Source organism: Macrobrachium rosenbergii, chromosome 47 (assembly GCF_040412425.1).
Source record: "Macrobrachium rosenbergii isolate ZJJX-2024 chromosome 47, ASM4041242v1, whole genome shotgun sequence".
In the NCBI taxonomy this organism is placed as follows: domain Eukaryota; kingdom Metazoa; phylum Arthropoda; class Malacostraca; order Decapoda; family Palaemonidae; genus Macrobrachium; species Macrobrachium rosenbergii.
This window is the reverse complement of record NC_089787.1, coordinates 30,358,124-30,375,813: the sequence shown is the minus strand read 5'-3', so window position 1 is coordinate 30,375,813 and position 17,690 is coordinate 30,358,124. Positions and strand designations below refer to the sequence as shown.

The 17,690-nt window shown below is 36.5% G+C and overlaps 1 protein-coding gene across 1 annotated transcript in view; it reads right to left on the bottom strand.

Moving 5' to 3' along the window:
- Positions 1 to 17,690, bottom strand: part of LOC136830716 (rhophilin-2-B-like) — a 244,229-nt gene that overhangs the window by 9,331 nt on the left and 217,208 nt on the right. The window contains exons 2-3 of the mRNA XM_067090502.1: positions 15,934 to 16,049; positions 3,086 to 3,095 (exon numbers count right to left, since the gene is read on the bottom strand). Coding sequence (XP_066946603.1) covers positions 3,086 to 3,095; positions 15,934 to 16,049 — 126 coding nt within the window. The remainder of the gene's footprint in view (positions 1 to 3,085; positions 3,096 to 15,933; positions 16,050 to 17,690) is intronic.

The following is a 17,690-nucleotide window of genomic DNA, read 5'->3' as shown; positions in this document are numbered from 1 at the left end:
CTTTGGGTTAAAAGTACACTCCAGAGGTAAAAGGCGCTATTTACGATGAGCGCCAAGCTCGAATAATTTCAACAGTTCGACAGGTGTTCCAAAACCCTGTCACCATCGACTACTTTTCATGTTAAAGAGGGCATACTTTTCTTGCAGTTCGTTTGGCAGAAGAAACAGCCGGGGAAATTCAACAGTCAGACAGAGAGAGAGAGAGATAGAGAGAGAGAGAGAGTCCAGGTATGCGAAGCCATTGTAGATGGTTGCGGTATTTGAAAAATGCTAATAAGGTTTGATAACAAAGAAATGAACGCAATTATACCGCCCGTATCACAGGTCGTTGTTTGCAAAATAATCGTAGAAAGGGGGTACATGGTGCACTATTACTTTCATGCGAGCTGAATGGGTAAAGGAACACAGTATACAGTATATGTTTTAGTTCTTACATTTGGGGATTAAGCACTTTTCATCTTAAAACTACTATAAATACTTTTCTAATACTATACATAATATACCCACAGTGACCCCTAGCGCCATGGTTTCAACATGCTTGAATCTACACTAGATGAGGACGATTGCATGTTGCTGGCAAACTTTAGCCCTGTTACTGTTGAGAAACTTTACAAAGATCTTTCCTTTACATTACTAATAACATCTTTGCACGCACATTGTGACCCAAATTTGAACTAGGGGCAACGGTTGTTACATAAAGAGACTTCCACTAGAGTTTTTCACCTCTGGCCCAGTAGTTCTGGATGGGATATTTTAATGCTTCTCCCCTTTACAAAACTAATTAATTATCCCACACTGGAAGGAGGTAATGCTACTCAACTGACTAAAACTTAATCAATGCCATACAATCGATCAAAATAAAATAAGTACCTACGGAAAATCTCCTTAGAGTATAGGCCAGCATAATATGAACGTAATCAGTACAGTTTTAGGAGATTACCATCGTTATGAAAACAAAAGGGAATGTAATTAATCTATCCATCCGGTAATGCGGTTTGTCACAAAGGAGACCGTTAAATGTAAACGCTTTATAGAAAGAGGTTTTAACGGAGAAGTGGATTAGATGAGTTACTGGAGAGTGACACAAGGACATGAACGTTGCATCCAAAGAGTAAGTGAGTATAGTTTTTATTGAAATATCTTTCTATTATGTCTGAGGAAACTTCAATATAGTCAACTAACCATAACAATGTCCTACTAAAGAACCAACTCTTCATTTAACTGACTTTCCCTTCTAATAAGAGAAAAACGTCTAGGTTTGGTTAAAACTACCACGATCCATCTTTAACCCTAACTTTCTTCGGGGAGAAAATCCTATCGGCCATCAACGGCCGGTGGCGTGGATTTGTCCTAGTTAAGGAACAAAGACCCCTTCCAAACTGACTCTCCTTTCTTACATGCGCTGTTTGTGACTCATTTTATAGGGGTGTTTTTGTTCCTTCAGGAAAACTAAGACAAATCTCGCCCCAGTTTGAAACAGCGCCACCAAAATCAGCCGTTGAGGAGAGTCAGTTTGAAGGGTCTTTGTTCCTTAACTAGACAAATCCACGCCACCGGCCGTTGATGGCCGATAATTTTTCCCGAAGTAAGTTAGGTTAAAGATGGATCGTGGTAGTTTTAACCAAACCTAGACGTTTTTCTCTTATTAGAAGGGAAAGTCAGGTAAATGAAGAGTTGGTTCTTTAGTAGGAAATTCTTATGGTTAGTTCTTTATTTTAAGCACATATCAAATAAAGTGACTATATTGAAGTTTCCTCAGACATAATAGAAAGATATTTCAATATAAACTATACTCACTCACTCTTTGGATGCAACGTTCATGTCCTTGTGTCACTCTCCACATCTCCAAATTTAAAAATACTAATTTCACAGTGGTATGATAACTTGAGAATTAATCCAAATATAATAAAAAATAAGAAAGAAAGAGATAAAAGCTTCTCAAACAAACGAAGTCAACCGGAAATCCGCCTTCTTTAATGGAGCATAATTAGCCTGTACTTAAGTCTGGGAAGCTTTCTGGAGATGCATGGAAGACGGCAAATCTTCCGACGACTGGAGATACTCACAGGCGATTTCATCCTTTCATCTGGGTTAAGCATCGTTCTCATCATCGTCATCACTATCTTTGTTACGCCATGCCATGCGCATCATCATTAGTAAGATGGGAACTGGAGGGTACAGTGTTTTTCCACATTAAGGCATGGATATTATACTCTTTTCCTTGAAATTCCTCAACTCTCTCTCTCTCTCTCTGTATATATATATATATATATATATATATATATATATATATATATATATATATATATATATATATATATATATATATATATATATATATATATATAGATAGATAGATAGATAGAGAGAGAGAGAGAGAGAGAGAGAGAGAGAGAGAGAGAGAGAGAGAGAGAGAGAGAGAGAAATTTAGTGAAGGAGAAAGAAAAGGAGACAGGTGCAGCTGTATGAAAAGCAATGACGTATACAAGACGATTAATAAGAAAGTAATTACAAAGTGAGAAAGAAAAAGGGTAGCAAGAAAAACAAGCGGATGGACATGTGTCCGAACCCAAGGTGGGAGGGGACCTGTTCTGCTATGGAAAAGTACAGTAAATGTCGAGACTAAGGTCAATGAGCAAATGGATCTCAGAATAAGATATGCAAGTCGATAAATGTCTGCAGAGAATGAATTCCTGTATAGCGATGGAGTAAACATCATGAAGAAGAACGAAAGATGGTCGTGCACATTTGAGGATGCGTGCAGTGATTGTTGAGGACATAAGGAGGCCAGTTAATAAGCTGAAGAAGAGAAAGATACCGAAAGTTGATGGGATTGTAGGCGAGAAGATACGTTACAGGGTTGGTAAAATGATTGCGCGACTGGCCAGGGTATGTAAGGTACATCTGGAATAGCAAAATGTCTAAAACAAAATAAGTAACAGGGTTCAGACATTTAGAAGACAACGAAGATATAACATTAGAAAGTGTTTCTGTGAGTGTATATGTAAAGGTTATTATTACGAAAATAAGACAACATAGCAACTTCAACGAAGAAGGTTAAAGATGTAAGGTGTAGAGGGTAAACATTTAAAGCACTTAAAGTTTTATGGTGAAAGTGAGGCCTGCACTCTTACGTCTCCATTATGATTTGATATATTTTGAATCCAGGAAGCGTTAGGGTACATATGCAGGTTTAGAGGCGAAAGGTACAGTGTAAGGGGATTCAATGCACTGATGAAGGCTTTCAATTTAAGTGAATGAGGCGTATAATGTCGTGGAAGTTTTCTAAAGAGGGCGGTTATTCAAGATTCAGAACTTAATAGGATTAATATTAAACGTAGCAGTGATCGTTCTAGTTCTTTTTCTGAAGTCAACTGTAATCGGAGGAGCGGGTTCTTGATTATACACACACACACACTTATATATATATATATATATATATATATATATATATATATATATATATATATATATATATATATATATATATATATATATATATATATATATATATATATATATATATATATATATATATGGAATATTTTACGCATAATTTTAACCCCGTAGGAGTGAGGATTACCTCGTGGAAAGAGATAGACAGAGAAGAACCAAACCGGACAGACTACCAAGTCTAGGTCGTAAAGAATTATAACCCCAAGGCAATAAAGGCCATCCTTCAGGAATCCATGAAAAAATAACCAAAGACACACACACACGGGTACAATGTCTACGCAGAACTCTGGACCAGTGACAAAAAAATTAACCGATAAGTGAGAGAAATATTATGTTAGCTTTCACTAGTTAGCACTGCCACCAGATGGACAGCAGAATAATTTAAGGCGAGGTTTAAAATTTTCTTGTTTTTATTGAGGAAACGCCACTCGATAATGATTCCATTAACATGCCTTAGTTTCTTGTACATTTTTCAAATACAACGTCCAACCTCTGAACTATACTGTATGGTATTTATATCCCTAAACAAGCTCTATACTATTGTAGTCAGCAATTCTCCCGTCAGTTTGAGTTTATTTCACAATAACTGTACACACAAATGGTTCTATACATTGGTGATTAAGCCTCCCGAATTGGCACTAGAAATCCTGAACTGCCCAGCAACCATATATTTATACCCTCATCAGATGAACTTATTAAGTCTAACTCAATAAGGAAAGCAGCTCGTCGTTTCCCGTTGGGTGTTACAATTTTCCCGGAACGGATCTCCAGGTAACAAAACAAAGAGCAGAAGCGCCGGAAATGACCTATCATGAGGACCAAACGTATCCGGATTCCCGACTTTCGACTTTGGTTTCGACAAATAATTTGTTTTTAGGGTTGCACACACATACGTATATTTAGTGATTCACAAGATTGAGGCGTGTGGAACATATATGAGAAGTTTTCTCTTAAGGCATGGACTAACCGAATGACCTCACCGGATCTGGTGAGAACGGGACCCACTTAAACCATAAGTGGGTTCTGAGTGAGAGAGAAAAACCGAGGTAGGAGAGGAAAGGTCTAACCCAACTTGTGACATTCGACAGTCCCTCTCTCTCTGGGAGAAAAAAAAAGTCTGGAGCAGCTCAAAGCACAGAATATTATAGTTCAAAGCACAGAATATCATAGCTTAAAAGTATGAAACAAACCACGGATGAACACGGATGCAGAAAACAATGAGTAATCTCGCGTAGATATCTATTCACCCACTTAATCTTACCCCTATGTGACGTGAATTAACAAATAATATGCATGATATCTTACTCAGTTGCAATCTTTGATGTGCGCCCCCCGCCCCTCCAAAAAATGTCGTTAACCTTTTTACTTAGAATGTCAAGAAGTCTACTTTTTTTTTTTTTTTTTTTTTTTTTTTTTTGTTTAAGCGTACCCAGTAAAGGTACAAAATATCTACTGGGTACAAGAGAGTAATTCTTTGCCCCAAGACCACCGACTGTCGCCCATGCCTCCTACAAGATGGGGAAAGGCGTGAAGGCACAAGGTGGTACGAATCGTCTGGATTAGCTGCCTAAAACTTTTCACTTTATGCAGGCTCTGTCTTCTTTATTTTCAGGTTCAGTCGCTTTACTACTACTACTACTACTACTACTACTACTACTACTACTAATACTAATAATAATAATAATAATAATAATAATAATAATAATAATAATAATAGGGTTCACTACAACAAAATGAATTCGGAAATATGTTCCAGAAATGTTATCCAGTTTCCAGTTTAAATGAAAAGATTGAAAGTGTGGGATGCTAACAAATACATGAGACCACTTTTATACAGAACAATAATTCCCATTATCAAAATGGTCGGAAATTCCTCCGATTAAATCCAGATTATACATCTTCAAGCTAAGCAACAGAAGAACGGTGCTGCAATACTTCGACATCCATTCTTTCTGGATATTTCACGTTTCCGTGTTCTTAAACATCCCCAGGTTCACGAAGCAGTTTGTACCTCAAAATGTATTTCTAGTATCACTATTGTTTTTCTCTCTCCTTTTCGTGTAGTGACCTATGGCTTGATTTGGGCAGTATGTCCCTCTCGGTTTCTTTACCATGGGGGGAAAAATAAATACCCCGGACTTGATAAAATACATCACGAGGTGGTCTGTAAGTTTTTGGGCCACATCTGTAATATTTTACAGAAATAGTTTTACGTGCTGGGAACGTAGGTACGAACACATAAAGACAACGGGGGATAGTGGAAGAAAATACAAAATAAAGAACTCTTACACAAAACCCTGAGAAAGACAAGTTCACGAAAGAAACATATATGGAACTTCACCAACAAAGAAACCTTTACAAAAATATGGAACGAATGGAAAATGACGACGAGACAAAGGCGATATTAACTCCAACAAAGAGCAAGGAGATATCGTAATGGAACATCCACGGTCCTGTCGGAACTATGAAAGTAAAGCAAGACTACTCCACCTCCAACATCAACCCCCGAACACCCGTCCCCCACCCACCCCACTCGACCACAAGCCTTTCGGCCATCTGCTACATCCTTCTATCTTCCTCGCCACGCAAATATCACGCTATGCGCTCTGTAAGTTGAGGCTCCCGACACCTGCCAGTCTTATTTATCTGAGAGAGAGAGAGAGAGAGAGAGAGAGAGAGAGAGAGAGAGAGAGAGAGAGAGAGAGAGAGAGAGAGATCTTATGAATGGTATCATCCTTGTGTGATGAGGACTATCTACTCAGGTCCTCCCGTTTTGAGGGAACATTCTTTGACAGAGCAAAAAAAAAAAAAACACTGCGACCCATAACAGTCATATAAACACTATGTGCATAATTCACTGCTTAAGTCAACAGAGAGAGAGAGAGAGAGAGAGAGAGAGAGAGAGAGAGAGAGAGAGAGAGAGAGAGAGAGAGAGAGAGATATTACTCACCACAACATATATCAGTGACAACTACGATATTAAAAAAAAACTTTCAATCTGTGTGGTTAGATAGAGTGGTTCTCCGTATCACTTTCGCTTTTTGAGTTTATAACAGTAACAATAAAAACTGCTTAAGCCACGTCTGTTTAAACACACAAGGAATAAAATCAATGCTTAAAAATCCCATGACCTTGACCGGAAGAGGTTTGGATCAAGTTTCGATAACTGTTCTCTATCTCAAGCCCCAACCTTTTCCCATCTATTATTTTTTTTTTTATTTTCCTTAAGGTTTGCTGAGATGCAGTTGATTCGCTCAAAAAACTTCTTAATAACTGTGATTCAAACATGCCACAATAACCGTGTCTAGATTAATATTCAAAAGATATTTGCCAATCTATCTATTGCAAAATAACAAAATATTTGAAGTGACTATGACCAAACACATAAAACAAATAAGAAAGCAATAGAGATATTCTAAATAACTCTAATAAAAAGACTTTTTCAATGAGCTTAAAGGCTGTATAAAACCTCTGCTCCAAATTATATCGTAAGTCTCAGAATCTGAGCAAAATTGGAATGGGTCTGCCCCATTCCTTGCAGGTTCGGTAATAAGCTATGCCTTTCTTTCTGCTCCTATTAAACGTCTTCTCACTCAGCTCAGTGACTGGCTCTATGCTATCTTATTTAAGCCGGAGAGTATCAGAAAAAATTGGCATTCTAATTACAAAGCGTTCTCTCCATACAGGACAGTAACTATTACACAAATTTAGGTACTAGAAAATTTTCACTTGCAATTACATTAATGCAAAAAACACAAAAAGGCTACATGATTCACAAGAAATTCAGAGTTCCTTAGAATATTTTCAACAGAGAGAGAGAGAGAGAGAGAGAGAGAGAGAGAGAGAGAGAGAGAGAGAGAGAGAGAGAGAGAGAGAGGGGGACTGATACTCTGTGAAAATATACATATGAAATTCAATATTAACTTCTGAGTAAATGTAACAGGCCTGCAAATCATCAGTGTACAGAATCCCTTAGTTTGATCACTTGGGGGAAACTAACAATTCCTCTTTCGTGCTTTTCAAACCAGCCAGGACAACTATCTTACAAAATATAATAAAAAAGTGTTCCTGCTGGAACCAGAAAGATAATATAAGCACTCCCGTCCATGAAGAGTATTTTCCGTGAGAGAATATGGAAATCTCCTGGGAAAGTAATTCATACATACACACACAAAAAACGCAAAAAAAAAAAAAAAAAACATTCCAGAAAGATCTGCGGAGTTGGTGAAGCAACTAGCAGATGTCACGATCCTCAGTGAAGGGCAGAAAAGTCCCTTCGTTGTTCTCTCTGTAATCCTTCCTCGTTCGTATTCCTGTTCTACTATTACAAAACTCCAATGACAATTTCTTTCTCTGTTATCTCTCCCTGACATTACTTTCAGAAATTTGTCTTAATGGTACCTCTCCCATACGTTATATTTTGAAATTTATCAATCTTGGCGAGTGACTTCCTCATTTTATTAAATCGACACCTTCTTTAAGCTTTATTCTTCCATTTCATTCCTACCACTCAACAGCTTTCAGCTTCATTTCACGATTCAGTTCGGTCTTTAACAGGCTTTAACAATTTGACTTTAATAAATTTTATTTCTATTATTACCTCTTCCCTTTACAAGAATCACTCACATTTCTCCATAACCATTCTTTAAAATTCACTTTCTAATTTTTTGTAATCCTTCAGCAGAAGTTTCTAATTCCCAAACATAAAGTGGTAAACATTATTAAAAAATATTCTGGACTGCTCTCTCTAATCTCACACCTGTTTCGTGCTTCTGTCAAAACTATAATAAAAACATAAGAAAAAATTTCCGTATATATGGCGCAGAGCCTTCAGGGGTATATATATGGCGGTGAGAAAAATGACAAATTAATGATTCTGATAAGTAATAAGGAGAAAATAAGGAACATAATTCCCAAAGTAAGAAAAAGAAGTCCCTGCCATATGTGGGTCGGAGACAAAACTTCAAAATTTATTATTACTGCTGTTCAGATTGTGAACGCATTCACACACATTAAACAATACTAACAGACCATTAATTTAACAAGCACGTTTTTAAGGCATATAATGCCCAAACAGATACTGTAATATGCACAAAAATAAAAAAGTTAAGGAAATCAAAATTTTGTATACAAAGCAGATACACATGCATACTGTATATTTGTGTATACATAATCAACAGATATTGTGAATTTTGATTAACAACTGCCATGGGTAAAAACTAAAAGATCTGGCAACACTCATGCGACATTTTCCAAAGAATTACCTAAAAGCACGTGAAATAAAACAAGCTAACAGGTAAAACATTAGAATTCGTAGCTAAAGACAAGTTTCAAGGCAGCAGGCAGAATTGGGTGGAGACAGTCAGAAGGAAACGGTATCACCTACATTCGTTTTGAGACGTCGAAGCGTACCGTTGTCACTAACAGGATCGGTTATGATGCAATGTTAACCAAGTGCCGTTAATGGGTTAACTTGAATGCAGAATAATGATTTGCACTTCCAGGTGCATATTCTTAACATTTAATACGTCTCCCCCCTGCCCACCCACCCACCCACATTCACCCAAAATAATGTCTATCACTAAACGAATATAATTTTTATGTTCAGCTAAGAGATTTTCTTACGAATGGTTTCAACCTGGTGAAGTAAGGATTACCTCGCCGAGGCTCTCACATTTTCGTGGTTTATATACATTTTGGAAGAATAAACACTCACGTCTCTCTCTCTCTCTCTCTCTCTACCCTAGCTGCAGCCAACAACGGTCAACTACCAACTAGATACGCAGTTCACTACTTAGATCAACAGTGGCATATTATATTTTGGGAACGCGCCCATTCGAGCCTCCTCGTCCAGTTCAAGAATGGAACAGAGAGAGAGAGAGAGAGAGAGAGAGAGAGAGAGAGAGAGAGAGAGAGAGAGAGAGAGAGAGAGAGAGAGAGAATGTAATTCTCATCCCACCTACAATAAATAAAAGCATAAACAAAACCTAACCAAGCGAGTTTGTTCCATGCGCACCATGCGAACCAAACTGAACCAATAGGTAGAACCGGTACCAAGATTTACTGATAAACAAGAGCAAGTATTCGCATACTCCCACTTTACTGAGACCTTACTAGAAATGTAACAACTCCAAGATACCAACCTTTGTTAGAATATTGTAAACATCAACCCCTTAAAATAATTCTTCACATCAAATTATGGAAAGAAAGTACAGTTTAAAGATGATACAGTTTAAACTTTCTGCAAATTTACAGAAAGTTTGCAAAATAAAATTCACTAAGATCTTTGCCTGATTATATTCAATAACCAATCAAGTCAGTCGAATACCAATAAACAAACAGTAACTGACGAATGATAAAATCAAGTTTTTCTCTTGAGGGTATATGAAGAGGAATACTAAGTCAGCCTAACACCAGAAAAAAAACCGTAACTGATGAATGATAAAATCAAAATTTTCGCATCAAGGGAAGAGTTTCGGCAGAGGATAAAATCTGTATAGCCTTCAACTGAGATTGTAAGAAGAAGAATCGCTGTTAAGACTCCGAGCTCTTATTAGTGACCTTGGCGATGGTTTCGGAGACACTTCCACAAAAAAATGGAGTACAAGTCGCAGAGGATACAAATAACATGCTTCGACCAATTATTATCCGTGTACCGTTCAAGGGTATCCCAAGAGATGTGGTATTATCGGATAGTTTCCCGTAATATCAGATTTCTTCACGTGTGGAAATGAAGAAATACAGCACGAGCCAGAACGAAGAAAACTGTAATGGTTCGGCCTAGTTTTTATATCAGAAATAATGTGAAGCAATGTGTTGTATAAATTTACAGACAATAATCAAGTTCTGTTGCCAACAACACTGCTTCCTATACTTCACAAGCCCACATATAGAGTGAATTAAAAATAAAGATATTGCATTACTAACTCAAAGAGAATTAGGCGTTCCTCTAAATACTTACATTTATGTTACACAACCATCTCTTTTCATTTTTCTCTTTATGGCTCATTAAGTTAACATTGTGAAGTAAAAAGCAGTTTCTTATCGAGATGTGAAATTTCCTATGCAAAATTTCCAGGTGTGACAGGAATGACGAGTTATTTCTAAATTTCCATTTGGCAATCTTCTCAATATTCACAATCACTAATATTAGCTGCCTATGTGTGCTCATAAAACAAATTATGCACACACACATATACATACACACACACACACACACATATATATATATATATATATATATATATATATATATATATATATATATATATATGTGTGTGTGTGTGTGTGTGTGTGTATTATATTAACCAAAAAGACATAGAGAAAGAAACAAATTTATAAATACCTGCAAGTGTACAACTATAAAATTTTTATTACAGTCCCAAACAAACGATATCTTTCGCAATCGTGTGTGTGTGTGTGTGTGTGTGTGTGTGTGTGTGTATATATGTGTGTGTGTGTGTATATATATATATATATATATATATATATATATATATATATATATATATATATATATATATATATATATATATATAAGAACAACAATAGCAAAGAAATAAATTATCACTGATTCGTCGATCCAGTACTTAGACATCAGAAACCTTTATATTTCCGAATCGTCCCAGAAAGCTGCGACGTCACAGTGAGGAGAAACGATGAGATCTGGAGAAATAAAAAATTCACTTCGAGGTCCTTGCATCGTCTGCTCTCCTGAGTCTCATGAGACCACGCCCTCGAACACGAGGCCTCGGTCTTGTATCATCGCCACGCACCTCTCTCTCTCTCTCTCTCAAGAGGGTGTTCTCTTCCAGACAGACCTTCACGTGCATCCATAAAAACTTGTCTTCGTTTCTCTCTCTCTCTCTCTCTCTCTCTGTGTGTGTGTGTGTGTGTGTGAGCGCTTCTTTCTTCCGATTTGCTTTAAGTCTTCTTCAAGAACTGGTAGTCGACTAATATTTCTTTGACAGTTTCAGGAAAATATATCTGGCGAACAAAATCTGCCAAAAATCCCCAACCTAAAAAGATTGTAATTCCTGGCGCTATATAAAAAAAAAATCTTCTATAAGGAACAAACGCTTGAATGAATATACAGAAGCCTTAATTTTCCTTCAACGACATAGCAAAATACTGTAAAAAAAGAAAGAGAGAATAAGACATATACCAACAGCAAGACCTGTTCTAAAGCTCAACAACGCAACTCTAGAGCTTTCGTAAAGCAAAAAAAACCTCATCCACCAGATGGGAAAAATTCATTTCGAATTCATGAACTGAAATATGCGTCCCAAACTAGCCATTCAGGGATCCACTTACGATAACTTTTAAGAGGTCGGGCGGTTTTTTGGGCATGTGTGTGGTTAATTAGGAAGAAGCCATGATCGTTAACCTACTAACAAAGATACATATGCATTATTGAGTATCTTCGGTTGAATGGTTAAACAGAAAACTGCTGGAAAATAGAGCAGCATTTGGCAATTTGGTTAGATAAAAAAATATATAAAAAAACCATACAATTTTCCCTTCAAAGTGAAAAACTGTATAATGGATGAGTAAATGCAAAAATCGCTGACAGCATTTCTATCAATGTCTGACTGAAAACTGGTGCAACTTAATGCCAAAGGTTGATTAGGAAAAGCTTAGGTGAACTCCTTATTCTGAAAGTTCCCTCTCATACTTGAGCTTCTCATACTTCAGCAAAATTTGGCAAATGTGTGAAAGTAAATAAAATATATTCTTGCAAAAGCACCAGAATATATTTAGATAGGATAGAATATGTTCCTAAGCAACACATACATATGAAGACAGAAGAAATTTCCTTCCATCTCCACAATAAGAAGGAAATGAGAGAGAGAGAGAGAGAGAGAGAGAGAGAGAGAGAGAGAGAGAGAGAGAGAGAGAGAGAGAGAGAGAGAGAGGTGTCAAAAAGGAAATAACCCCAAACACCGAAGGGTGGCAGATTCGACGGTCATTACAGGAAGTCCCTGTAACGGTCGGCAGCGCCTCGAGAGAAGAGGGCCACGGGGCGGCCATACATAACCACAGGTCTCGGCTCCGGACCTTAGGAGTCCACAAAGAAATTCCTTTTTCCATACCGGAAGGGAAGTTGAAGCTGTTTCCAGAATGAACTTAGCAACGTGCGTCGTTGTTTTTATTTCCCTACACTGAAGCTGTGCAAGAAATAAATAGATAAATAAGGATGACGAACAATTAAATTCACTTCGGGTGAACTTTAATCTTTTTCGTCATTGTTATTAGAAATGAAATTTTGATGCATTTTAATGTATTAGAGATTAAATTTTAATGTATCTCAATGTATTTGAGATGAAAGAGACGAAATTTTCATGTACCTTAATGTATTTGAGATGAAAGAGACGAAATTTTAATGTATCTTAATGTTTTAGAGATGGAATTTTAATGTATCTTAGTGTATCAGAGATGAAATTTTAATGTATCTTAATTTATCATAGGTGAAATTTTAATGTATCTTAATGTATCAGAGATGAAATTTTAATGTATCTTAATGTATTAGAGATGAAAGTTTAATGTAACTTTAATGTATTAAAGATGAAATTTTAATGTATCTTAATGTATTAGAGATGAAATCTTAATGTAACTTTAATGTATTTGAGATGAAATTTTATTGTATCCTAATGTATTAAAAGATGAAATTTTGATACATTTTAATGTATTTAAGATGAAATTTTGATGCATATTAATGTATGAGATGAAATTTTAACGTATTTTAATGCATTAGAGACGAAATTTAAACGTACATCCAGGTGAAAATTATTATGATCTGAAGAACAAGTTAGAAATTAAACCACATGAATAAAACACGGACAATTGAATTAGCATTTTAAAAGTAATTATTATAACAATAGGGAGGAAGACCACAGTTTAACCTGGAACAGCATTAAAAATTAAATTCAACATTTCCACGTGTCGTCAGACTGAGGCTACTGATTATTGCGATGTCAAATTTATGACTTAAGAAAAAAATTCTAATATCAAGGAGAAACTGTTCTTATATTATTTTCTCATCCACAAATTTGCGTGAATGCATTTCGAAATGTTCAATTTTCACACCAACTAACCACGAGATTTATTTATTGTGCTTCAGGTTCTCACGGTTCTACTTGCATTCAAAGAAGAAAAATATATTTTTATGGCAATATTAAAATTTCTCTCTCTCTCTCTCTCTCTCTCTCTCTCTCTCTCTCTCTCTCTCTCTCTTCTCTCTCTCTCTCTCTCTTTCTCTGACTGTTTACGGTTCTGGCATGAATAAAACTATGATGATTGACAGACATCGCAATCTCTAAAAACATACTTCTTCTTTTATTAGGAGTATTTTTTTTTTTTTTGGAGGGGGCAAAGAATCTAGGTCCTTTTTACTGCAATATGAACTTTAAAAGAATATCTTTTCCTTCAGACTGTTTACAGTTCTGACATTTTTTCACTTGAAAAATTGAATAGGCGTGAATCGGCGCACGTATCTCCCACCTACAAAAAAATCAAATTTTTCATTATTTTTTGTGAAAGGTAAAAACTTCATCGAAAGACCACACAAAAACTGCACCTTCGCCTTAGCAGTTTTCAGACCAGTAGGCCATGCGGGGTGTCCTTAGGAGTTTTACGATTACCAGTACCCTATTAATCCTGGTATCCTTGGCACGTTGTTAACACGTCGCTTACTCTCTATGCCAATCTGCCCATCTCCCAAATAAAGATCATATGGAGGACCCGGAGTAAACAGCCTTGACACTCGCCTCTCCTATACCTCCGACGGTCCTCAACCACTCAACTAACCTTCAATGACTCTTACCTCCCACAATCCTTCCTACCTCAACTCCCATGCCTCCTACCTCCCACAATCCTCAACATTTCAACTCAATTTCCATGCCTCCTACCTCCCACAATCCTCAACAACTCAACTCAACTCCCATACCTCCTACCTCCCACAATCCTCAACAACTCAACTCAATTTCCATGCCTCCTACCTCCCACAATCCTCAACCTTTCAACTCAACTATCACGCCTCCTACCGCCGACAATCCTCAACCTTTCAACCCAACTCCCACGCCTCCTACCTCCCGCAATCCTCAACTCAACCCCATGCCTCAATCCTTCAACTTGCAACTCTCCCATCCCACCCAACAACTCGGCCGAATCACTGGGTCCCCAGAGCGATGCTCCACCCACCTAAGCTATGCGAGTCATTTCACAAAATGCATAAATCTTCTACTAATTATTATGGTGATGCCGAATGGCAGGCGTGAAGGTCACTTTCCGATGCGATTCTGCTCTGGAAGTTTACCAGACCTCGACGGGTTAGGTGCGAATTAACAGGGCATGTGACTAAGGTGCACAAATGCATCGTCGGTAACCAGTCACGAAATGGAATGCGACTCAACTGGTTTAGTACTCAGTATTTATTTAAATTAGGCATTTAAATTTGTATATTCAAGAATACATGACGCAAAGTGGTTACGGAATAATGCCTAAAAAATCTAACTATAAAGATGAGTAATTTTACCTCCCTTAACACACACACACACACACACACACACACACACACACACACACACACACACACATATATATATATATATATATATATATATATATATATATATATATATATATATATATATATATATATTAGGTGCATTCATAATAGCCATGATTGTAATTGAGTAACGAGCCTGTTGAACTGGAACAAGAATAAAGGGCGTGGAGCTTGCAATCTCATCCCTAAAAAATGACTGAGGTATCGAAAGGGTGCGCCCATCTGACGTCACTCCCTCCGAAGGGGGAAAACTCATGTCAGGTTAAAAAATTATTATTCGAAAAACAATTTTTTTCTTTCAAATGTTTCCTTTGACTCCCTAAAATTAGCCTACCATACCTCGCCTTCTCGACAGTTTTCAAACTGGCAGTTGGCATTATTTCACCAACTCTTTATATAATTCCGATCCATGTGGTCTAAATTACTTCCCTCGTTAACTATTTTGTAAGAAGAACCATACAACCACCTATATTGCACAGACAAAAGATACTGGGATAATGGTTCACGCTCATGTTTTGCCTCACGATGGTACCAGATTTTAGAGAAAATTCTTCAAGGAAACATTCACTCTACACGACCGTAAATTTTATACTTTTTAATTTTTTTCTTTTTTTTACTCTTTTATATCCAAACGATTCAACATAATTGATTAAACAGTACCAGGAAGATTGGAGTAGTATAGTATGCAGAAGTTAACACGTATCACCGCCACAACCTATTTTTTATCACAACTACAACTACTACACCAGAACAAGTCACCTGCATCAGCACCATGTTAGGCATCAAAAAAAAAAAAAAAAAAAAAAAAAAACTAGCATCCTTTTGCGTATCATCCTAACACACAAAAAAAAAAATGAAAATACACCCTAGCACCCTTTTTTGCGTATCATCCTACAACTACTCGTACTCACTTGTAGAGATTCTCGGCGCCGGCTCTCAACATGAGCTCCTTGTTGATCTCTTGGTTGAGTTTGGAGCGTCTGTTTTGGAGTTTTCCACGGCATGTCTGTAAGCGCGGATCTGAGCCCTGCAGGAAGAAAGCGGAGAAGGGTTAGATACAGATCAATTTAGGTTGTGCCTTTTTAATAATAATAATAATAATAATAATAATAATAATAATAATAATAATAATAATAATAATAATAATAATAATATGTAGGTCTTTCTCCTCTGGATCGAGAACGGGATATGCTGTGTATCAGGTCCACAATAATATTTAGTTGGACTGAAGGTGAACCCAGGACAGGGTTCGAAAGCTCTTGTAACGTTTTTATAAAACCAACATAATTCACTGATGAATATTATTGTGGACCTGATATACACAATAATAATAATAATAATAATAATAATAATAATAATAATAATAATAATAATAATAATAATAATAATAAGAAGAAGAAGAAGAATAAGAAGAAGAAGAAGAATTAAATTTCTAAGTAAATATATAAAATATAAAATTTGTATGCTCAAAATATAAGCACTTACAAATAAAAATCCCACGGGTAGGAAGAAACAAATCATTTTATAAAATTCTCCACGAAATTCTGCCTTTACAGCAATAGAGAGAGAGAGAGAGAGAGAGAGAGAGAGAGAGAGAGAGAGAGAGAGAGAGAGAGAGAGAGAGAGAATATAACCAAGTAATCACTGACTTATTACTGTACTTCTTTTTATTTTACTTCAGAAGCTTATTAAAGGAAGCAAGGACACACACATAGGGTACTGTAACAAAACTGTTGTCCCTTTATGAGAAAAAAAAAAAAAAAAAAATTGCACGTAAAGAAAGAACACCTTAAGTGACAAAGCACTACAAGTGGTCTTGCCCGGCTTCTTTAAACTTTATTTTTCCCTCTTTCCGTCCATCCCCCGCCATCTGGCTCTATTCTATCCTACGAAACTCAAAAGGAACACTTGAAATAAGCAGGAGTCGCATAACAGACTCAGCAAACGAAATGCTGCAAGATTCCGGAGTGCCATCCAATCTGGTTTACCTTAAAAGAAAATATTTGATCCAGAACGACAATTTCCATTTTTAATAGATATATAATGAATGACTAAAACAGTCGTGATGACTGCAAAATCTTTCACATTAGCTTCCAGAGTAAGCAACAAAAGCACTCAAATGATAAGTACGCATTATTTCAGAACGTAACCTGACACCTGTTGGTAGGTGTGCAGCACAAGGTCACCATGAACCACTGCAAGCCAATTATTCTCTTATCAAGACAGTAGCAACTTGGGAATCACTTTCACTGTGCCTTGTGACTAGCAACAGCTGTAAGCTACTCTCTCAATTAAACCCTTGCTTCTCTAAACAACCTGTGGTAGTATTGAATGAAATATTTTCACGTGAATATGGTAGGTGTCATTGTCAGTTTCAACTATTGCAAGAATATACAAGTAAAGATTAATGCTTATATAAATTTCAGTTCAAAATAAATTAGTTACATAATTACAGCAAGATTTAGAACAATTTCTTTGACTACACAGCTTTTGGATGATTTCAAAGGAGGATCCTGGTTTTATAATTAGCCGTTAATACGATCCTTAATAATCGTCACATTGAAATAAAATTTGCATCATCGAGGGAAGAATAAGAACTTAACAGGCAAAGATTTCACCATCTTACCTACTTCTGTTCATCTCAATGGCTTTCAACAAATAAAAAACA